General features: G+C 43.7%; 1 protein-coding gene across 1 annotated transcript in view; it reads left to right on the top strand.

Moving 5' to 3' along the window:
- The window catches only part of SEMA3D (semaphorin 3D), a 188,496-nt gene that overhangs the window by 48,169 nt on the left and 115,845 nt on the right, over positions 1-24,482 (top strand). The window contains exon 2 of the mRNA XM_079975171.1: positions 16,114-16,291. Within this exon, the coding sequence (XP_079831297.1) occupies positions 16,138-16,291 (154 nt within the window). The 5' untranslated portion in view covers positions 16,114-16,137. The remainder of the gene's footprint in view (positions 1-16,113; positions 16,292-24,482) is intronic.

Genomic DNA, 24,482 nt, shown 5'->3' with positions numbered 1-24,482 from the left:
TTAAACAATAACATGGATTCAAATTCTTACCCAGATATTCATGAAAGTTACTGGCTTTTCAAAACACTTTATCCAAAGCAGGGGTACCAACTTGAATAAAATATGGAGGGGGGGGGGAAACAGGTAAGCCCCGCCCGGCATAATTGATCATATGTTGTGGCACACACACACTATTTGAATGGCAATGCCCATCAACTTTGGGTGGGGGGCAGCCCCCTCAAATATTTTAAGGGGGAGCAAAGGTATCTTGGCCCCTAGGAGTTGGCTCCTCTGATCCAAAATGCTTTCATTTGTCAGCAATGAATTTTCTGCCAGCCAACCTCACTGAGAAACCTTTAGTTTGAGTAGTGGGGGGGACAGGGACAGTGTATCCGACCCCACTGTTTTTGATTTCATAAACCTCTGCTGTGTCCTAAATTAATATTTCCCGTCTATACTTAGAGCTCCAACCTCTTGGACCTTTTGCTGCCATGGCCTTCGCTTAACCATTGTAATTGCTTTTGTGCAACATGTAGCAACCAGAAGTAGACCAGAGTTAATAATGACGGGAGCTTGTAAAACCCGCCAGATGAAATCAAACATTTGTGTTCTGCTATTGAATTAATTAACAGCCACAGACAATCCAACAAAGTAGTAAGGAATTTTAATATATAACCATCCATATTTACCTCAGACTATAATAAACAGAACCCAAGAATGCTGCAGAAGAGCCACAGGACATTTGAAGATAAGTTTAATGAGCTGAAACACAAGTATGACACAAAGGCAAAATGTTCTTGATTTGGATTTTCTGGGCACAATTTGTACAGTTACACGGCTCCACTTGAAATACAGCCTTATGGAGGCTCCGTCTCCCAACATAGTTCCCCCCCCCCCAGTACACAATCACAAACCAAAAACAAGAGGAGATGGATGCAGTTGCAGATGATTCCAGATGTGTGGGAAGCCGTTCTAGATGCCATGTTTGGATGTGTTATTGAGTGAGCTCCAGCAGATGTGGGGCCGTAAACTGAAGTGGAAGGGGTTTCTTGAAGTTTGGAGTTTTTCAAAACATGTCATAATGGGGTTTTTGCAAACGTTCTGTATGCCAGCTTACACGGCATTTCAAAGTTTGCAAGCTTTGAGATGAACATGCTTCCATTTGGCATGGCACAGCTTATTCGTGAATAAGGTATACACCCTTCCAAGCCAGTTCGGCTTGTTTTTTTGTCCATCATCTCAGGTGGCTATTTGGAAATCAAAGTGCATTGCTGGCTTATAGAAGCATAACTTCTGAATAAAACACATTCTATAGGTCACCCTTTCTCCACCATGTTTAGCTTGGATAAGCTTTGAAGTCTTTGAAGCCTTTTCTTTGCCTTCAGATTCAATCAAAGGTTTTTCTTGGATGTGTGTTCTGCTGTGGTTTATTTTATGATGGTTCCATCCTGAAGGAGCATCTCCACTCCCATCGTTCTGCCCGGACACTGAGGTCCAGCGCCGAGGGCCTTCTGGCAGTTCCCTCGCTGCAAGAAGCCAAGTTACAGGGAACCAGGCAGAGGGCCTTCTCGGTAGTGGCACCCACCCTATAGAACACCCTCCCAACAGATGTCAAAGAGAACAACAATTACCAGACTTTTAGAAGACACCTGAAGGCAGCCCTGTTTAGGGAAGCTTTTAATGTTTAACAGACTAATATTTTGTTGGAAGCCGCCCAGAGTGGCTGGGGAAACCCAGCCAGATGGGTGGGGTATAAATGTTTATTATTATTATTATTATTATTATTATTATTATTATTATTTATGAACAAATGATTAATATTTGATTAATATTAATAACGTTCATCTGTTTGAAAGATAGTTGGATTTTTAATATGAGACATTTGAGCTCCATATAGTGTTTTGTGATTCTTCTTCTTATGATCAAGGTTCAAAAGTTTTAATTATTATTTTTTTTTAGTACATATTTATTAAGGTTTTTTGAATACAAATGCATAAATAATAGTCGACATTACTTGTATCATAACATAATTTCGTCACTTCTTTGGACTCCCTCACATCTCCCGCTCCCACTTACATCGTTACAAAAAAAAATTTTTTCCAAGCAAATTACCCACTTGTTTACAATATTATCTCCGCTCATTTAAATAAAATCTAGCAATTCTCCAAAAAATTTATATTTTCCTTATTCTCACTTATCATCAAAATCAGATCTAATTCAGTGGTAGGCAGTTATTTATGATCTAGCATCCTTCTTAGCATTCAACCAAATTACAATATTTCTGTAAATAAATCTTGAATTTCCTCCAGTCCTCCTCAACCCTCTCTTCTCCCAGGTCTCGGATTCTACCAGTCATTTCGGCCAGTTGCATACAGTCCATCAGCTGCATCTGCCACTCTTCCAGTGTGGGTAGATCTTGAGTTTTCCAATTCTTAGCGATGAGTATCCTTGCTGCCGTTGTTGCATACATGAAAAATGTTCGGTCCTTCTTTAACACCTTCTGGCCGACAATACCCAGAAGGAAGGCCTCTGGTTTCTTAGTAAAGGTATACTTAAATACCTTCTTCAGCTCATTATATATCATTTCCCAGAAGGCCTTCACTTTAGGGCAGGTCCACCAGAGGTGAAAGAATGTTCCTTCATGTTCTTTACATTTCCAACATTTATTATCAGACAAATGGTATATTTTGGCAAGTTTAACTGGGGTCATGTACCATCTATATATCATTTTCATTACATTTTCCTTCAGAGCATTACATGCAGTGAAGTTCAGCCCAGTGGTCCACAACCTTTCCCAGTCCTCAAACATAATATTATACCCAATGTCCTGAGCCCACTTTATCATAACCGATTTAACCATTTCGTCTTGTGTATTCCATTTTAACAGCAAGTTATACATTCTTGATAATACCTTAGTCTTTGGTTCTAACAATTCTGTTTCCAACTTCGATTTCTCCACCTGGAACCCTACCTTTTTATCATTTTTAAAGACTTCTTTAATCTGAGCGTAATGTAACCAGTCTCGCACTTTATCCTTCATTTTCTCCAAACTCTGCAATTTCCAATTGTCTCCATCTTTTTCTAATATTTCCCAATATTTTGGCCATTTGGCCTCCATATTGGGTCTTTTTCGGGCCTTAGCTTCCAGAGGTGAAAGCCACCTCGGAGTTTTGTTTTCCAATAAGTCTTTGTATTTTGTCCAGACATTGAATACTGCTTTCCTGACAATATGGTTCTTAAAGACCTTATTGATCTTAACCTTGTCATACCATAAGTATGCATGCCAACCAAAAGCGTTGTTAAAACCTTCCAGGTCCAATACATCAGTGTCTTCGAGAAGTAGCCAGTCTTTTAGCCAGCAGAAAGCTGCGGCTTCATAGTACAGCTTTAAGTCTGGCAGGGCAAAGCCCCCTCTTTCTTTCGTGTCAGTTAGTATCTTAAACTTAATTCTGGGCTTTTTGCCCTGCCAGACAAATTTAGATATATCTCTCTGCCACTTCCGGAAGCACTCCGTCTTGTCCACAATTTGCAATGTTTGAAACAAAAACAACATTCTTGGCAATACATTCATCTTAACAGCAGCAATTCGGCCTAACAAGGAAAGCTTCAATTTTGTCCAACTATCCAAGTCTCTCTTAATTTCAGACCAGCATTTTTCATAAAAGTTTTAATTAGAGGCTGTAGAACTGATTGCAAAAACAAAGGTCCGTATAGTTAAAGCTATGGTTTTCCCAGTAGTGATGTATGGAAGTGAGAGCTGGACCATAAAGAAGGCTGATCGCCGAAGAATTGATGCTTTTGAATTATGGTGCTGGAGGAGACTCTTGAGTGTCCCATGGACTGCAAGAAGATCAAACCGATCCATTCTGAAGCAAATCAGCCCTGAGTGATCACTGGAAGGATAGATCGTGAAGCTGAGGCTCCAATACTTTGGCCACCTCATGAGAAGAGAAGACTCCCTGGAAAAGACCCTGATGTTGGGAAAGATGGAGGGCACAAGGAAAAGGGGATGACAGAGGACAAGATGGTTGGATAGTGTTCTCGAAGCTACCAGCATGAGTTTGACCAAACTGCGGGAGGCAGTGGAAGACAGAAGTGCCTGGCGTGCTCTGGTCCATGGGGTCACGAAGAGTTGGACACGACTAAACGACTAAACAACAACAAAATATTGGTACTGATACTGCAAGGCAGGAATCTTAATTGCATGTTTAAGTGCAAACCCTTCTCAGTTGCATGTATGTTTGATGAAATGCCTAGGATAATTATTCTTACACTACATAGTCCTCAGGGTGCTTTGCCACATACTAAAATCATTGCAAACTGAGATGCTAACACAACTCCTAATGCAATTAATACTGGTTTTTCCTTCAGTACTTGATCAATGAACAGTTCCACCCAGGAGTGCCAACTTGAATATAATATTATTATGGGTTTTTTTTTTGGGGGGGGGGGAGTAAGCCCCACTCTGCATAATGTATCACATGATGTGGCATGCACACCCCATTTGAATGGCAATACCCATCAAGTTTGGGGACGGCGCCCTGCTCAAATATTTTAGGGGTGTGTGAAGGGAACCCAGCCCCTAGGATTCTGCTTTTTGGTCCCCCCCCCCAATCCAGGGAAGGTGATACATGCACACATCATTTTATCTGGACCAAAAACTATAAGCACATCCAAAATGCAGATGCACAACCTACCTTTCAAGGTGATGTACAGTTCCTTTCTGGTGGATCAACAGTTACACGTAAGCATGAGTATTCCTGGACTAGGTGTTCACAACAAAATAAAAAAATTCCTTCCAGTAGCACCTTAAAGACCAACTAAGTTAGTTCTTGGTATGAGCTGTCGTGTGCATGCACACTTCTTCAGATACACTTCTTCATATCTGAAGAAGTGTGCATGCACACAAAAGCTCATACCAAGAACTAACTTAGTTGGTCTTTAAGGTGCTACTGGAAGGAATTTTTTTATTTTGTTTTGACTATGGCAGACCAACACGGCTACCTATCTGTAACTAGGTGTTCACAGTCATCCTGCAGTACCTCATGGGTTGTATTCCATTAAAGGTTTTGTTCTTCTTTGGCCAATTTGTAACTCAGTTCTGCTCTGGGCCAGGTGTGGCCTGAATCAGTGTAGAAGGGCAAATGTAGGGCTGTATTCATGGGAAAAGGGAGAGGGAACTGGTCCTAAGAGCTCGATCTTCTTTCTTTTTCTTTGCATGTAGCCAACTCTGGGTTATCTTAAACTACTTCCCCCCCCCCCCCTCAATATCAGCCTAGACAAATGAGAACTGAGTGTGATGCATTGATAAAACGACAACAGCAAAAGCCCATTGAAATCCATATCTTTAGGCTATGATGAAATTGAATTACTTGCTCTGCATAAGGTAATCAATTTGAAGTGCTGCATAAGCATTTTGTCTCACAAACTCTATTTCTATAAAATCCAGGCACACTTTGTAGGGGTGTGTGTGTGGAATTAATCCCAGTTGGGAATATGCTTGAGTGCACATAGAAATGGGTACCGTGCTCTGCGCTTTTCCTGCATGTATTCTCCTCTTACCCTCTGGGCAAAATCCAGCTAAAGTCCGTTATGTGTGTGCAACACATTCCACTGGAACTGACGGGGCTGAGGCCTGAGAGCTTTTTCTGGATTGCGTCAACTGACTATAAAAATGCGAATCCAAAACCTAGTTGGAGAAAGCAGAACGTCTCTGAAAGCATTCCTATTAGCTGAACGCACTTCTTTCTCAATAGCACCTCCTAGTATTAGGAGCTAAGAGACGTATACAGTGGTGATGACATGGTAAGAACAGGGATGTTTCGCTCACCCCACCTTCCCAAGTGGGGAATAAGTTTCAAGGGAAGGTGTTTTTTTGTTTTTTTACAAGGTTAGTTCCCTTGCGAGGAGAGAATATTGGAGAACTGGGTGTTCCTGCAATAATCCTTTATGTACCGCAGGCAGAGGTCCAGACAGCAAGTGCTAATATTTAATGTAGCATCAGTTTACCAAAGCAAGAGCAGTTATGCAGTTGTCGCCCCTCCCATATTCCTCTTCCTTTTTGCTAGCCAAACCACATTTCTTTCTCTTTCGCTGGCTACAATCAAACTCTACCACCCTTCCTCCCTGCTAGAGAGATAAGAGTTGTCCCTTCTGTGGTCTACTTTGTCACAGTAGAATCACACACAAGCAGAAGAGCTAAGGGGTTCTTGTGGATATAAACAGACATTCTGGGCATTTCAAGCGCAGCTCTTATCGACTGAGTCTGAGATGATCTCTTAGTAACTGGAGAAGCAGACCAAAGCAAGGCTTTGATCAATGCTTCAATGTGTGTTAACTTGGCTTATGGTCCAAGAGATGAGTTGGAGAAGCTGGTTTAAGCTTCAGAAGACCTGTCTGCTGGGAATCATGAGCTTTGGACTAGGCTTGGGGGATGAATTCATTCGGTTTGCCTCTCAAAGTAGACTGGCCCAGTCTGGTACTCCCAAACTTGCTCGAGGATCAGAACACAGCTCCCAGTTGGAACGTTCACTTTTATGAATTTTGCTATGAAATTTCAGTGCACAAAATGTTTGCACAAAAATACATGCTTAACATAAGAGATGCATATAAAATGCACATCTCACTGGCGGATGAATTTCAAAGTGTATGTCTAATAAAATTTATTTACCAAGTGGTTTACAAGGAGTATTACAATTATCAACAATATCAGTTAAAAACAATTAAAAAAATTCAAGATAATTAAAAATAACAGCAAAAAAAGGATTAAAACATGTAGATATCTAAGCCACTAAGGACTTTATATACCAATAGTATTACCTTGAGGGACACGGGTGGCACTGTGGTCTAAACCACTGAGCCTCTTGGGCTTGCTGATCAGAAGGTTGCCGGTTTGAATCCCTGCAACGGGGTAAGCTCCTGTTGCTCAATCACAGCTTCTGCCAACCTAGCAGTTTGAAAGCACGCCAAAAATAGAGAAAAGTGCAAGTAGATAAATAGGTACCACTCCGGCGGGAAGGTAAATGGTGTTTCCATGCACTGCTCTTGTTTCAGTGTTCCAGTGTGCCAGAATCGGCCTAGTCATGCTGGTCACATGACATGGAAAAAATGTCTGTGGACCAACGGCGGCCCCCTCGGTCTATAGAGTGAGATGAGTGCTGCAACCCCAGAGTCATCCGCGACTGGACCTTTACCTTTACCTTTTTCAGTACAGTGGTACCTCGCAAGACGAATGCCTCGTAAGACGAAAAACTCGCAAAACGAAATAGTTTTTTGGTTTTTTTTTTAGTTGCTTCGCAAGACAAATTTCCCTATGGGCTTGCTTCGCAAGACGAAAACGTCTTGCAAGTTTGTTTCCTTTGTCTTGCAAGTTTGTTTCCTTTTTCTTAAAACCGTGCATTCAGGGGCTGCAGTTGCGACTTGACTTCGAGGAGCAACTCATAGCACGCGGTGTGGTAGCCTTTTTTGAGGTTCTTGAAGACTTTGGTGATTTTTGAAGCTTTTCCGAAATCCATGCTTCGCAAGACGAAAAAATCGCAAGATGAAAAAACTCACAGAACGAATTAATTTCGTCTTGCGAGGTAGCACTGTACCTTGAACTTGGCACAGTAACGAATTGACAGCCACTCCACATCTCTGAGCATGCTGCATGCTGACACATGTCACTTCTGCCAGGAGCCATGTTGCAGCATTCTGCACTAACAACAGTTTCTGGGTCAAGCGCAAGGGAAGCCCCTCACAGGGTGCATTGCAGTAATCCAGTCTTGAAGTCACCAGTGCGTGAACAACTGAGGTCTCCCAGTTCAGAAATGGTAGCAGCTGCCACCCCAAGGGTGGGTGTCAAAAGGCACTTCTAGCCCCCCCAGGGACAAAACTCAACCTAGAAACACCCCATACCATGAACCAGGGCAAGCAATTACTCAATTTTTTGAACACAGGAACCACTCGCCCACAGCATCTGTCTTGCAAGGATTCAAGCTCAGCTCATTTTCCTTCCTCCAACTCACCACTGCATCCAGGCACCAGTCCAAGGCTCCTGATGTTGATTGTGAAACAGAGCTGAGTGTCATTGGTATATTGGTTGTGCCTTGCCCCCAGACTCATAACGACCAGTCCCAGCAACCTCATATAGGCATTAAATAACACTCAAGATAAAAGTGCCCGGTGTCAGTCCATAGCATAACTGCCCTGGGGCAATAAAGCACCCTCTCTCAATTGGGTCCCGTAGGTAGAACCAGAACCACTGTGACACACTTCCTCAGTTCCCAATCCAGGAGGATGCTATGGTCCATGGTATTGAAAGCCACAGAGTAGAGGTGCCAGCTTGCAAGGGCGATTGTGGGGGCCAACGTCCGGAGGATCCAGGGGTGGAGCTGAACACGGTGGCAGTGCAGCTTCAGTGGCTGGCTCTTCCGCCTCCTCCTCTCTCTGCCACCAATGGGGGGCTGCTTCCACCCTCCGCAGCAGCAGCAGAAGGAGAGGGAGTTGGCCACTGAAGCCATGTTGTGTTTGGCTCTGCACTCAGCCTCTTCTAAGCCTGATTTTTGGGGACATTGGCTGGGTGGATGGACAATACGGCTCTGCCTGCATGAGATGGTGCCCCTCATGCAGAGTGATCAAGGGGCAGCAGCAAGGTTGCATTCTATCTCTCCTGTTCTCTGCAAAGCAGAGGCGGAGCAAGGCTGGTGTGGTGTGCTCCGGGTGCCATCCAGACGGGTGACGTTCCACCCCCCCCCCGTCCATGACTCCCAAGTCTACAGTGAGTGGCTGCCCCATTGGGGATCGGGGCAGCGGCCTTGTGGGCAGATCGCTCTGCCTCGTGGGCGGGTTACCCCACCTCTGCCACACCGGGTACCGGATAGCTACGCCCCTGCTGCAAAGGTTATGCATTAGGGTAAATGGGTATAATTTGCTAATGAAGGCATTACGAAGTGAAAATGTCCACAAAATGCAAACAAAACATGGCATGCAAAAGGATGGAGCAGACAGAACTGACCTGTGATTGATTCCAGCAAGATGGAAAACGCTGCAGAGCCCATCTTTTACCTGGACTGGAAACAATCTGATACACTGCTTTCTCTCTCTTTCAGATGTGGGTGATTCTGTTCTTGCATTTGTCCTGGAGTTACTGCTTGAGTATCTTCTCTGTATCTGAAACTAATGAGCCTTTCCCCAAGCTGAGATTGCCTCTTAACATTTGCATTCAGTATGTAGTTAAGATGGCCTTAAGCTGTTGCACAAGAACAAGTTGCCGTTGGACTGAATTTTTCTTTCTTTCTGGAGGCGACTTGCAGGCTCTTGTTGATGGTGGTCCAGTAAAAGCCATCATGGTATGCATTTCTTTTCCTTAGATCTCACCTTTGGGATCAGTGACTCTTCTACCAAATATCTTTGAGGTTAGCTTGACCCTTGATAAGTGCTTTTTAAGTGCTTTGTTCAAATGCTATTCTCCCTCCCCTCCCCTATGGAATCTGCCTGGCCCTTGAGAATGACGTATCCATCTCTCTTCCAAGCTCTTGTTAACACCTGCCTTTGGGCATAAGCCACAGTGAGTAGCTTTTTATATTGGACACAGTCCACTGGATAAGTTCTCCTGATAGTGTCCCATTTTTAAATCAATGAAAGCAGGGAGAAGGCACAGCCAATTCCATTAATAATAATAAAAGATCCAAAATGCAGCACAAAGCCCACCTTGACAAAAGCCTAAAGTAGACATCACAGGAAGTCCAGGGTTTTACAGCTCTTTCCCATCATCATTTGCTAAACCTGGAGATGCCAGAGTTCACTCTACCATTATGCTACAGTCCCAAGACAGAAAATAACTGCTGTTGGTAACAATAACTGAGGATAGCAGTGATTGCTGTGATTTTATTCATCACAGCGCTTGGTAGAGACCAAAGGGTATGACCTCAATTTTACCTGATATTGAACTCCCAGCCCTCAGGCACGCAGTATTACAATAAGCAATGTGATAACTCTAAAGGTTATTTCACAATCATCAACTTAAGCCTTGCAATGAAACGGCAGGTTGACATTCCATTGTTAGCACATCACGTTCAACTTTTTTTATTCTTAAACAAATCCCACTGTATTGCACTGCACCTGATACGTCTTTCTATGCACGCATACTCAACGTTGTTCCTGGAACTGTCTCATTAATGGCTCCTTTAAAACTCTCTCTGGATTCAGTTAATGTAGTTTAAGAATAATAACATGGATATTATGTCAGTCAAGGCTGACAGGCTGAATTTTTGTGTGAGTCACAACCCTTTTGCGTTAAGACTCTGTGGCTAAACCGCAAAACCTTCCCCAAGTGCTATAAGTTGCATTTAGATATCAGATTGAACAAAGTGGCCTATGAAGTCTCATATAGTTACACTGACTCCTATTGGCTGCTGTGAGAGCCTGGAATAAATTAACTATCCATCAATTGGCCCCAGCTTCACAGTTTTGTGGTTTCATTGGAGTCATTGATGTTAACTAAGTTGGTCTTAATCCTAAACTTACTCACTGATGCCAAAGACATTGACTTCAGTGGTTGTGCTGTGAAGCAATCCAAACTGTGTTTACTAGGGAGTAGGTCCCACTGAACACAGCGGGCTTTGCAACATGCCGATGATCACACTGTAAATCTGACTACTGTTGGGGGAAATGAACAGTTTCTTTTTCAGATACCTGTCAAGACTTGAAGCAGGGCAAATGTGAAACTATGTAGTGTGGCTCTTCATCAGAGATTGGGGTGTGTGCTGTTTCTTTTTCTCCCTTTATGCAACATAGTAGCAAGGGTGATGTCTCCATTAACATGGCTGTGGAGAGGAGTTGAATGGAAGTGACCATTCCACGTCAAAGACAGCCCCAATCCTATGGGTGATATCCAGTGTTAGTCATACTCGGAGTAAAGCCATTGAAATAAATGGGCTTATGTCTTCTCAGAAGTAAGCACAAGTGCTGTTTTTCCAGATAGGCATGCATAGGATTGCACTCTTTGACACTAAAACTGGAATTTTTCCTCATCTCCATATGGCAACAAAGAATATTGTGTGATGAGAATAAACCCGCAAGTTGTGGCATGCAAGAGAATGCATGGCAGAGTCAGCCCCTTTGCCTGATATGGGGGAACACCCTAGCCTTGAAGGTGGTTCAGCTATGATAGGAGTCATGGGCAGCTTGAATATGTTTGAAATGTCTGATTTAAAGGGACTGACTGTAAACCTTGCCTTCTAAGTCAGGTGGGGAGCCACTGGTGCAGCAGAGATAAAGGCTTCCCCGGACTTTCCCAAGACCTGCTCCTTTCTGCTGCTGCTCCAGTGGAGACTGGTGCTCCCTGGGACTGGTGGGGCAGAAAGCAGGGAGCCCAAGAGTCGGTGAAGCTAGAGCCAATAGCATGTAGAGTTAACTGACTGATTCTAGCCCCCCCCCCATCTTCTTCCCTTCTACAATGGCAATGCCAAGACTAGTGATAATGAATGAGTTGGTCCATACAGAAAACAGTGGCTCTTTTTCTCTCAGTCTCAGAGCATGGATCTCATTAACCCTTGATGATGGACAGAGCAGGAATTTCCTATGGCTTGATGGGCACCATTGACAAAACAACCATAAGTCTCTTAAGAGAAGCTCTCGAGGTCTCCCTTCTGCTTTTAGGAGATGTAGCAACAAATTGGAATCTGATGGGGATCCAACTCCAGCAAGCAGCCAAGTCCACAATGAATAAAGAGGGAGACTCAGTTGGCCTCGATGTCGCTGAGCAGCTGCCTTGTGTATAAAGGAGGCCTAGTATGTTGTGTTCTAAGGAGATTGTATTTTTAAATAAATAGACAAAAGGGACATGCACACAAAGGACAAATGTCTTCAGTAAACAAAAATTGCTCAAAAGAGGATGAAATGTTCATTCTGTAGCCATTTTCAGGATTTGTCGAAAGCAGGCAAGTGCGTCTTTGGATTTATTTATTTATTTATTTATTTATTTGCTGGTTCTCATTTTTCTCATGTACTTGAAGGTACTTCCTCTTCCTCCCATTCAAAGGCTCTTGCTCAGGTGAGCCAGCCGAGATGTGCTCGTCTCAAGCTCATTTCCCCCTTTCCTTCCTGTCCTAAATGCTGCATATCTTCACGGTCGTCCATTGCCAGGGGGTGGGGAGATTTCTTGACTCAGTGGTTCTGTCTAAGGGATGGCCAGCAGCCAGCTAGAAAGTCACATCTTAGGACCCATAACGTAGGTGGGCTGGATACAAAAGCAATGCCATCATTGGTTGGGCTGCAACATCAAATGGTAGCTTGCACGTGCAAATACCCATCACTGGCTAATTGCTATCCATGAAACGTTCCTATTGCCCAGGGTCAGCTCAAGGACAATGGTTTTCTGTGGAAAAAACAGTCTGTTTCAGGAGTGTGCCCGCTTGATGTTCCCTGAACACATAGAAGGGGAAATACCATGTTCACCTCTTGCACGTGTGCATGCCAAACATTTGCCGAACTTGCGGAGGCTGGTTGTGTGCACAACAGAGAACATGTGTTGGGGGGGGGGGACTTCTAAAAATGCCTAAGGAACTTGCATGTCTGGCTGAAAGTTACCAAGGGATGAGCCATTAATCGATGAGTATTCAAATGACAAAAATGCATGTGCTACCTACTGTCAGTTATGTACTGGAACACGTGCAGTTCCCGATTGAGGGTTTTGCTGAACTTTTAAGCTAAGACCCCCACACACTCCATTCACAAGTTCTCCGGCCCTCTGCAGGCATCACTTTGGCAACACCTCCTGGCACCTGCAGCTGCAGACGTGCAACTAATGTAAGGATTTGTGGGCACTAATTTTTTGCTGGCGCTCAAAGGGAACCGAAAGAACACAAACCTCTTGGAATCCCTGGTTGGAATTCTCCAGCTTGAGAAAGAGGCACAGGTAGGGGAGAACTTGCTCTACGCAGAATCATCAGAGAGATTCCTGCTGCTCTGCAGCTTCTGCCAGCTGTTTTGGAGGCTGCATCTCTCCCCCTGAAACTTCCCCCTGTTTGTAGGCGGCTCCTGCCCACCCCTGCCCTTATTCTGGGAGGGGAGACCTTCTATCCCATGGGTAGGCAAACTAAGGCCCGGGGGCCGGATCTGGCCCAATCACCTTCTCAATCTGGCCCGTGGATGCTCAGGGAATCAGCGTGTTTTTTACATGAATAGAATGTGTCCTTTTATTTAAAATGCATCTCTGGGTTATTTGGGGGCATAGGAATTCATTCACCCCCCCCCCATATAGTCCAGCCCCCCACAAGGTCTGAGGGACAGTGGACCGGCCCCCTGCTGAAAAAGTTTGCCGACTCCTGTTCTGTCCTGTTTCAGAAGCATCATCTTAAAAGAATTGAAATAAAAAGATGGGTTAGGAAAGGAGTGCATGCTGACCTTTTCCCACTTGCATGTTGAGGCCCCTTAACCATCTTGTTCCCTAAGCATAGCTGTCAACTTTCCCCTTTTCTTGCGAAGAATCCTATTCGGAATAAGGGAATTTCCCTTTAAAAAAGGGAAATGTTGGCAGCTATGTCCCTAAGGTGCATATAACTAGACAGCACGCAACATCTTGGTTTGGGATCAAATAAGGCCATAACTTTATGTGAAGGTTTGGCCATAGGCATTGAAGTAATGAACTGTGTACATCACTCCCCATATGAACCAAGCTGGACCCTGTGACCATCATTCTTCATGTACTTCCTCCACGAGAACAAACCTTTTCTGTGCTGGTTCCCCTTTGCGGAATGCTCTCCCAAAGGAGGTTTTCCTGGCACCTTCATTATATATCTTTAGGCAGCAGGCGAAAACATTCCTCTTTAACCAGGCCTTTGACTGACTAACTATGTCCTTCTAAATGTGTTAGGGGTGAGGTGGTACATGACACCAGTCAAGCTTGCAAATATCTACCATTTGCCCGATAATAAATGTTGGAAATGTAAAGAGACCGAAGGTACATTCTTTCACCTTTGGTGGACATGCCCAAGGATTAAGACTTTCTGGGAGATGATCTATGATGAAATGAAAAAAGGTATTTAAGTATACCTTTCAGAAGAAACCAGAGGCCTTTCTCCTGGGCATGGTCGGCCAATTGGTGCCAAAGAGGGACAGAACTTTCTTTATGTATGTATGCAACAACAGCAGCAAGAATACTCATCGCGAAGTATTAGAAGACACAAGATTTACCCACCCAGGAAGAATGGCAGATGAAAGTGATGGACTATATGGAATTGGCGGAAATGACTGGCAGAATCCAAGACCAAGGTGAAGAGTTGGTGGAAGAAGATTGGAAAAAATTTAAAGTCTATCTACAGAAACATTGTAAAATTAAGGAATGTTAGAAGGTTGTTGGAATGAAGTAATGTGGTCTTAGCAGAAATGATATAAGGATTAGGTTAAAATTGACTTCTTAATTTGTGAAAGATGTGAATAACAGTATACCAAGATAAATTATTAGGATAAAAACAAAGTTGGAAGGATTTGCTGAAACATTCAATTGAACTAGAATACAAAAAAGGGAGGTGTGAGGAGGTCAAGGAAATAAGCAGATAAAAATAAGTTATGGGAAGGTTTGGTTTGTTTTTTGTTCATATTTTTCTGTGTTTTTTTTCTTTTTTTCTTTTTTTTGTCTGTTTGTTTTTATTGTGATGCATTGCTTTGTTTTTTCATGCCTAATTTAGTGTTTTCTTTTTGTAACCTTTAAAATTGGAATAAATATTATTTCAGATAAATGTGTTAGGGGTGGTGGAATTGGCTTGCTTTGTTTTTGTTTTACAGTGGCACCTTGGTTCTTGAATGTAATCTGTTCCGGGAGTCCATTTGACTCCCGAAACCATTCAAAAACCAAGGCACGGCTTCCAGTTGGCTGCAGGAGCTTCCAAACGTTGGATGTTTGGCTTCCAAAAAAGGTTCACAAACCAGAACATTTACTTCCGGGTTTGCAGCATTTGGGAGCCAATTTGTTCGGGAGCCAAGCTGTCTAAGTACCAAGGTACCACTGTATTATGTATTTTGTGTTCCCACTTTGTAGTTTTATGTTGTGAACTGCCTTGTAATCTTTGGATGAAGGGTGGGATACAAATTTAATAAATAATAATACTAATAATAGTGTTCAGTGAGGTGTATTTCCTTCCCAGCCCCCATCTGAGGTTAAGCACACCTGGGACGGCAACCTTAGGACTAAGCTAGAGATGCATCAGTGATGCAGCCAGCATTTGCCCGAATGGGCTGTCTAAAATACATCACAGACATGGGGAGGGGGACAGGCAGAATCCAGATTGGGAACATTGTGCGGAGCGGGTGGCTCAGACCCCAACCCAAGCCTGCTGTTTAGACCGGGGGGAAATCTCCCAGTGACTCCAATGAACAATTTGCTTCAGCAAGCCCAGGGGTCAGCCCACTGTCCCTCAGACCTTTGGGGGGGCAGACTATATTTTGGAAAAAATAATAAACAAATTCCTATGCCCCACAAATAACCCAGAGATACATTTTAAATAAAAGCACACATTCTACTCATGTAAGGTAAAGGTAAAGGTACCCCTGCCCGTACGGGCCAGTCTTGACAGACTCTGGGGTTGTGCGCCCATCTCACTTAAGAGGCCAGGGGCCAGCGCTGTCCGGAGACACTTCCGGGTCACGTGGCCAGCGTGACATCGCTGCTCTGGCGAGCCAGAGCCGCACACGGAAACGCCGTTTACCTTCCCGCTGGTAAGCGGTCCCTATTTATCTACTTGCACCCGGAGGTGCTTTCGAACTGCTAGGTTGGCAGGCGCTGGGACCGAGCAGCGGGAGCGCACACCGCCGCAGGGATTCGAACCGCCGACCTTTTGATCGGCAAGCCCTAGGCGCTGAGGCTTTAACCCACAGCGCCACCTGCGTCCCTTCTACACATTAAAAACATGCTGATTCCTGGACCGTCCGGGGGCTGGATTTAGAAGGCGATTGGGCCAGATCCGGCCCCAGGGCCTTAGTTTGCCTACCCATGAGCAAGCATGTCTGGCTCCTTTGTGTCCATCTGAATTTTTTTCGAGCATATGATAAAATATTTTCCGTTGAGAAGAATGCTTTTAGCCATCCTTCATTTAAAAACGAAAGAAAACAAATCTTACTTTATCAAAGACAATGACATTTTATTTTTCTTTACAGATTTCTTTTGGATTGTTGAAAGAAATGAGAAGTGCAAGAAAAAATTCCGGAGAAATGATTGGAACAATATCTCTCAAAACCCAACATCTTTGTATGATGTTCTGCTTGGGAATGATACTCTTGCCATTGTCCGTAACATCTAAACAAAATGTCCCAAGACTTAAACTCTCCTATAAAGGTAAACATTTTAAGTGACTTTTCAGTGTTATTATTCCTGCTTTGTTGTAGCATTGCCAACAAATATTTTCAGTTATTCAGCCCCCCCCCCCAGCAAAGTAACTCAGTTGTTGTCATTCTTTTGGAAAATGGTAAATAGCAACATAAGATATTTTAAACAATCTAGACCAAAACAAAACTTTGAGTAATAATGTTTGTATGTTTGTGAGGGTGGTGGTTGAGTGGAAAAGTCTGGCAACAGAAATGAAGACATTCAGATTAGTTTTATGACTCTCTAGCTGATAAAAAATGATTAAAAACAATAAGTTGTTTACATGGTAAATAAGAGTGCGTTGCCTGCTTTAATGAGAAAAACATGGCAAGAAAAATAGGAGCAAGAGAATAAGTCAGTCTCTTCTGATTGGTAAGAAAAGGTCCCAAATTCTTCACTGAATAAATGCCTTTAAAATTTGGTAATACTGTATATTGAGAATCCTCTATGGCACAGGTATAACCCAATTGTTTAGTTTAGCTTCTTTTTGCCACTGTTTTTAAGAATGAAAAGTCTGGCTGGAAAATATATTTCAAAACTCCATCCTGCTTTTTGTTTTTGCTTTTATTTTCTGACATTTGCACCCTGACTTTCTTCCATGATGACACCCATGGCAGCAAACATGTGGTTCCCAAGTAGTCTCCTATCCAAAGTGCTGATCAGACCTAGACCTGCTTTAACCAAGAAGGTAGGCTCCTCCATGTGTATGTATACCATACCCTGGAATTCTTGCTCTTGTAGCTGTGCCTGGTCTGGAATCCTTTCCTAATCTTATTTCTGGAATTACATAATTCAAAAACAAATTATTGTACCAGTTTTTAAATTGGAAAATTTCAGAATCCAAATCTGACTTTGGAATTTTTAACATTTAACCTTTTTCCTTTCAGAATTCAATTTTTGAGGCACACCTAATAAAAACAGAACTCTCCCACAAATTTTGCTGATTTCTTTTCTTATGGAAATAAGTTTTAACCTGTGAACTATTTTATCCTAATCACACTTCCCTAAAGTTAGTAAACTCACCGGTGTCATAACTGTTAGTGTTGGATGGTGGAGAAAGGAATCAAAATAGAGAAGTCTCAATCTCAATCCTTTGGGCTTGATGCAATGCAGCATCACAACAACTACATGAACTTGGCAATTGTTGGCCCTGGTTGCCCTCAGTGCCATAATTTGCCAGAAATGCTAAGAAGGAACCTCTGTGCAAGAAATGGAAAGCCGTAGAGCCTAGGACTTGCCGATCAGAAGGTCGGCGGTTCGAATCCCCACAACAGAGTGAGCTCCCGTTGCTCAGTCCCTGCTCCTGCCAACCTAGCAGTTCGAAAGCACGTCAAAGTGCAAGTAGTTAAATAGGTACCGCTCCGGCGGGAAGGTAAACGGCATTTCCGTGCACTGTTCTGGTTCTTCAGAAGCGGCTTAGTCATTCTGGCCACATGACCCGGAAGCTGTACGCTGGCTCCGTCGGCCAATAAAGCAAGATGAGCGCCGCAACCCCAGAGTCGGTCACTACTGGACCTAATGGTCAGGGGTCCCTTTACCTTTACCTAATTGCACATTTTAATTGCACCTAGAAATGGACATGCAATTTGTTTGAATGTGCACACGGCAATACAGTGAGATGCAGCCTTGGCCCTATCCTTGGGCAGAGTGAGCCTTCTGCTTCCTGCAGCTGATCCTGAGATGTTGAAGGGCAAAATTGTGCCCTGACCTGAGGTGCAGGGAAGGATACGGTGTTGTCTCAAGCATTATATCAAGATTCACCTGATGGGCTAGTCACCTTCTGCTCATGGAATGCTGGCGGCAGCTGTGCCAGGTTAGCCTTTTGTCTCAGGCAGCAAAATGTCCTGGGGAAATCGCTGTGGAGCAGTGTTGGCCCTGATATTTTGTCTAAAACAAAAATAGAAGCAAATTTGAGGGTTTCCACTAAGGGACAAACATCTGAGGTATGCTGAAGGCAGCCCCAAAATGGTTTGATTAAGGTTGTCTCTGCCAATGCAGGTTCCCAAACACCAGGAAACAACTGCAAGGCAGGAGGGGAAGGAGAGAAGCTGAGCATAGCTGGATAATAAATAGTTTTCATCATGTTGTGTTTTCTTTTATCCCACTTTTAGACACTAAATATGGAAGATGCGTTTTGAGTGCCTGTTGCACTCTTTTTCTTGTAATTACCCAGCCCATTGTCTCCTGCAGGACAGCCTCCACACTGACATCAGTTGTTTACACAGAATAACCTTGGAAAACAGACCCATATCCACTTTGTAAACAGTTATGAACTTATGTCTTTGAAAAGGGTCTTTGGGAGGAAAGAAGGGGGACATTTTTTTCTACACAAGATACTACCCAGTAATTCTTCAAGCTGACCTGGCTTAATCCCAGAAGCAGAGATAGGACATGGGGGTGGGGTGGGGATGGAGGCAGGCAGTTGAAAAAGGATGAGGCTGCGAACAACTGTAGGTGTGATCACCCCTGTGGGGCTTGCTTCTTTCCAAAGGCCTAACCGGAGACTATCAGCTGCCGCTGACCTGCACCTCCCCAGTAATGTCTATAAAATGAAACTTCTGACACGATACCATGAGATTCAGCATTCCCCTGCCTTTTAGAGCCGAAGAACTGAAGCAGCAATGCTAAACACAAGAGGTTCTTCAGCTAGATGTTACCGAAAGATCAGGTTCAGTGGCAGCCTCACATCCCCAGTGATGTACAGTTGTGCTGTAAATGGAGAATAGCAGTACAACTGAGGCGACATTTTGACATGGGATAATAAGCAGCTCTTGGGCAATTTCTGTAGTCCTGTTTGGGCATTCGGGTCAGATAGGGGAGAGAGGTTTAGCAGAGGTCTGCTCTGATGGATTACATAAAGACACATCTGAATCATTTGAAGTGTGGGCCAAATCCTTAAGAAAAGTGCAGGAATTGACGCTGGAAGCAAACCTGTGGAAGACCCCAGCGATGAGACAGGAAGGGCACCAGCAATACCACCTCCTTCTGTGTAATGTGTGGGCCAGCTCTGCTCCAGAATTCTACCATTTGACCTCTGCTGTCACCTTCCTCCATGCTTGCCTTTCTTTTGTCCTGCATTTTGAACCCAGCTCTGTCATTGACTGGCTGCACCATTCCCAACCTGGTTGCTTTCTGTTGGTTGCTTATTACGATTAAAATACTCCTTATTTGCTGTGCTGCAGGCAATTACCAACACCTGCCGAGGACTGATCTTCCCATTACCCCAGCTTTAAGTTAGCTTGTTACAGCTAACTTGCAAGATTCTTGAGTGCACAGTTGCTGAATCATGCAGGAAAATGACTACCTTTTATGGCACGTATGCATGACTCCAGGCTGGGGGAAAAAATGTTGCCTCCTTTAGGAAGGTGGACAGAATCTTTTGTTTACACAAGGTGCCACTGCCCATCAGGCAGAATAATATGGCTGCTTGCCCTGTGGGTAACCAGAAAGAACTCTGGAATATTCCCACTTGGCATCATTAAATTGATTTGCCTTTGGCAGAAAGGATTTCCTTTTTCTTGCTTGCAAACAGTACAGCTTCCCTTCTAAATAACTTTTCAGCGAAATGTCCGGCATGTTTTCCTAGAACTCCCCAAAGTGCTGATTGCTTTGGCAATGACACACACACACACACACACACACACACACACACACACACAAACACACACATTTAAACAGCGGTGGTAAATTTTTAAAACCCAATGGCTTAGGAGAGAACACAAATCCTCAGCCATCAGCTAAATGTCTTCCTATTGCAGCAAAATCATTTTCCACATACTGATTGGTTGTTGTTGTTGTTTAGTCATTTAGTCGTGTCCAACTCTTCATGACCCCATGGACCAGAGCACGCCAGGCACTTCTGTCTTCCACTGCGTCCCGCAGTTTGGTCAAACTCATGTTTGTAGCTTTGAGAACACTGTCCAACCATCTCCTCCTCTGTCGCCCCCTTCTCCTTGTGCCCTCCACCTTTTCCAACATCAGGGTCTTTTCCAGGGAGTCTTCTCTTCTCATGAGGTGGCCAAAGTATTGGAGCCTCAGCTTCACGATCTGTCCTTCCAGTGAGCACTCAGGGCTGATTTCCTTAAGAATGGATAGGTTTGATCATCTTGTAGTCCATGGGACTCTCAAGAGTCTCCTCCAGCACTATAATTCAAGAGCATCAATTCTCCGGTGATCAGCCTTCTTTATGGTCCAGCTCTCACTTCCATACATCACTACTGGGAAAACCATAGCTTTAACTATATGGGCCTTTGTCACCAAGGTGATGTCTCTGCTTTTTAAGATGCTGTCTAGGTTTGTCATCGCCTTTCTCCCAAGAAGCAGGTACTGATTGGTAGAAATACCCTATTAGAAGGATATCTATTGTGGGGTTAAACATTTTGCACTCTTGTAAGCAGCTCTAGGCATCTTGCCTGAGAAGTGGACAGTCTATTTAACTGCAGAGCCAATGACTAAATGTGCCCACAGTCAGGCTTCTCCAGCAGCATGTAACTACGAGAGTAGCAATGCGTCATGTGACAATGGGAGTGTTACAACTCAAGGGTACAAGAGTTTCATCTGTGATATGTGGGAAGGTATGCTGCTGTGTTTGTTATAATCAAGGCTGAGAAGGGAAAAAGGAACCAGGCACCAGGTTGACTGAATGCCTAAATATTTCATGCAGGTGGCTAGGAACTGAGAATCTCACTGTCAGCTGTACATACTGAGGATGTTGTTGAGTTTGATGCTGCCTCTGGATTCTTTCTTCTCAATGTGATGTTGGTGCCTAGGAATTTAAGACATTTTCCCAGCCCTGCTTAGCATCTAACTCAACAGGTTACTTTCTTGATAAGGGAGGAAATAATCTTCTGATTGCAAGATTGCACAACCAGCATATCTGTTACAAGGTAAACTAATTAAATATCTAGGGGAACAACATTTCAATTTGGTTGCTGAAGGTCTGCTCAGTTTGTAACCCGCTAACCCCAGTGCAGCCCATAAGCCATGTAGCGTCACCTTGTGCATGGCAATCCCTCCAGGTGCATCTAGGTTGTGGCCAAGAAACCTGGTAAAAACCTGGTGGTCATTTTTACTTCCCCTCCCACCATCCAGTGGCAGAGGAAGAGGGTGCGGTGGGGGTGGTCCATCCCGGGTGTCATCCCTAAGGGTGGGTGACATTGCCACCCCATCCCCCTGGGACACTCACTGTGGGCGGCACCCCCTGACTTTTAGAAGACATCTGAAGGCAGCCCTCTTTAGGGAAGTTTTTAATATTTGATGTTTTATTCTGTTTTTGATCTGTTGGGAATTGCCCAGAGTAGCTGGGGAAACCCAGCCAGATGGGCAGGGTGGGTATGCATGCATGCATGTATGTATGTATGCATGCATGTATGTATGTATGTATGTTTGTATGTTTGTATGTTTGTATGTTGGTATGTTGGTATGTTGGTATGTTTGTATGTATGAATGAATGAATAAATAAATAAAATTTCATAGAGAGGGATCCATAGCTGGTTCAGTTCTTTGTATTTCAAGGTTCTGTGACACATGGGGTTCATCTTCTATGTTGACTTTGACCCTTCTTGGGTAAAGGTTGATGTAATGTTGAACCAGATCATCTCTCATATTTTGAAATATTGGGAAGAGTTTGCATGGGATCAGGAGCTCAACTTGTAACCTTTCATGTGGACAGTTTCCTTTTCCTTATAATAATAATAATACTCTTCCATTTTTAATTGCTTCAGTAACAAGGATGGCTTTGCTTTATTTGGCAGTCACACAAGAAAGATAAGCTGCTTAGGAACAAGGGAACCTGTACGTGTCCACGACCCGAGGTCCTCTTTGTAATAACAAATGCTTCAAACTGGATACATTTCCATTCACAATGCTTCAGGATTAATTATTTAACTTGGCTGTGTGATGTTTTCTGAACTGGGCCTGTTACTTTTTCACCAATAATGCGAAGTCACAGAGGAGCATTTCATTATCTCTGTAACAACATCAACAACAGTACTTGAAAAAGAGCCCCCTCTTCTTTGTGCAGCTGTGCCTTTACTCAGAGTTTGTTCAAAAATATCCAACATTAAAGAGCTAGCCATAAATGGTCAGGAGGAACTGTTTTGAACTTCAGACAACCCGCGGAGCTTTCAGGAGAGTGGACTTTATGACTGTACAGATAACTGCTTTTATTTTTAATGAAACTTCTCCTTTCTGAGAGGTCTAAAGTTCACTTTTGTGGAAGGTCATCAGACTCTGTTCTGCTCAGCTCTGATCAAAAGAGTTAATTATTGTGGGCCCAGCAGAGGCTGAGGGGTGAAAGGGTTGTGATCTTCTTGCGTGGATAATCTCTGATGGATGTGGTAAAACAATCACTCCGTTACTGGCACTACTCTTTCGTTTTTGTCTTCCGGGAACATTTACTTTTTCTGTTAGCCAGGGGGTAATTGTTTGTCCGTCCCAGATTTGATGGGGAGCCAGGTGGGCAGGGGTCTTGGCAAATTGGCCTGGTGCCCCCTTGTTACATTTAGGGACCCCTTGCAGGCTTACTGGACAGCTTGGCATAGCAGCAGCACTCTGGCATCAGTGACGTTTTAACTTCCCACGATGCTCTGGAATGCCCAGCATAGTTTCCATCCAGGGCATTGTGGGAAATAAAAGCCAAGCCTCACAGACCCAGCTACCTTTTTGGCTTTGCCCCAGCCTGGTGGAACACTCTATTGCAGGAGACCAGGACCCTTCAGGACTTGACATCTCTTCAACTCCTGCAAGATGGAGTTGTTCCGCCTGGCCTTCGGTCCGGGCCCAGTTTGACCTCCCTCTATGGGACCCTGTAAGTTACCTCTTGGCCCTTTTATCGGTTCATGTGGGACCAACATGGATAGCTGAATACTTGAGGTTCCCGACCCCTATGGTTGTAATTCATGGGCAGTCATTTAATTCTATCCTGATTCTAATTTTTAAGCTGTATTTTAATCAATTGTTTGATTGTATTTTAATGTATTTTATATTTGATGTTAGCCGCCCTGAGCCTGGTCTTGACCGGGGAAGGCGGGTGTCAGGGAACTGACATCGGAGCGAGAGGTGGAGGCAAGGCTCCCGAGCGATGCAGGAGAGGGGACCAGCAGGGGGGAAGGAATTCAGCGCAACACCAGTAGAGAAGGGAGGGAGATGGAGGATTCGGAGAGGGGTCTCCAAGACTCTTCGCCCGAGACTAGTGGAGAGAGCATGGGCACGCCTCTGCCCACTCCTTCCTTGCGCAGAAGAGTCCCGCGCAGGGAGAGTAGGCGGAGACTTGGCATCAAACAGCTTCTATGCTCCAAGAGGCTCAAGAAACGCCCACTGACGGATTCTGCAAGCGACTGAATGGCCACGGAGTGAGGGCTGTCAGCCGAGGCATGGTTAGCCAGGCAATCTAGCCGAAAGTAACGGCAACTTACGCACAAGTAACCCCTTATAACCATTACAGTGGGGTATAAATAAAACTTTACTTACTTACTTTACTTACCTGATGTGGAGGGCAGGTGGGCCCTGCCAGCCTCATGGGTCAAAATGCTCATTTTGGACCCGGGAAGAATGGCAGATGAAGGTGATGGATTACATGGAACTGGCGGAAATGACTGACAGAATCCGAGACCAGGGAGAAGAGTCGGTAGAAGAAGACTGGAAGAAATTTAAAGTCTATTTACAGAAACATTGTAAAATTAAGGAATGTTAGAAGGATGCTGGAATGAAGCTATGTGGTTTTAGCAGTAATGTTATAAAGGATTAAGTAAAAATGGATTGTTAACAGGTCAGAATGTAAAGTTACAATATATTAAGATAAATTAGTAAGATAAAAACAAAGAAGGAAAGGATTTGCTGAAACAACTAATGAACTAGATTACAAAAAAGGGAGGTGTGAGGAGGTCAAGGAAACAAGCAAATGATAGATAAGATATGGTAAGATGGATTTGTTTTTAATTGTTTTTTATTTTTTTTCTGTATTTTGTATTTTCTGTTTTTTCTTTTTCTTTCTTTTTTATTCTTGTAACTTTTTGAAACACCAATAAATATTATTTAAAAAAACCCAAAAACAAAATGCTCATTTTGGTTTTAGTTACCGGGTCCTTCAGCAATATAATTACAGGTGTGCATTATAGCAGGGCATGTTGGGATGTAGATGAATTTATAGGCTGTTTGTAAC

Source organism: Podarcis cretensis (genome assembly GCF_951804945.1).
Source record: "Podarcis cretensis genome assembly, chromosome: 5".
Classification (NCBI taxonomy): Eukaryota; Metazoa; Chordata; class Lepidosauria; order Squamata; family Lacertidae; genus Podarcis; species Podarcis cretensis.
Note: the sequence above shows the minus strand (reverse complement) of the source record. Positions and strands in the feature narration are given on the sequence as shown.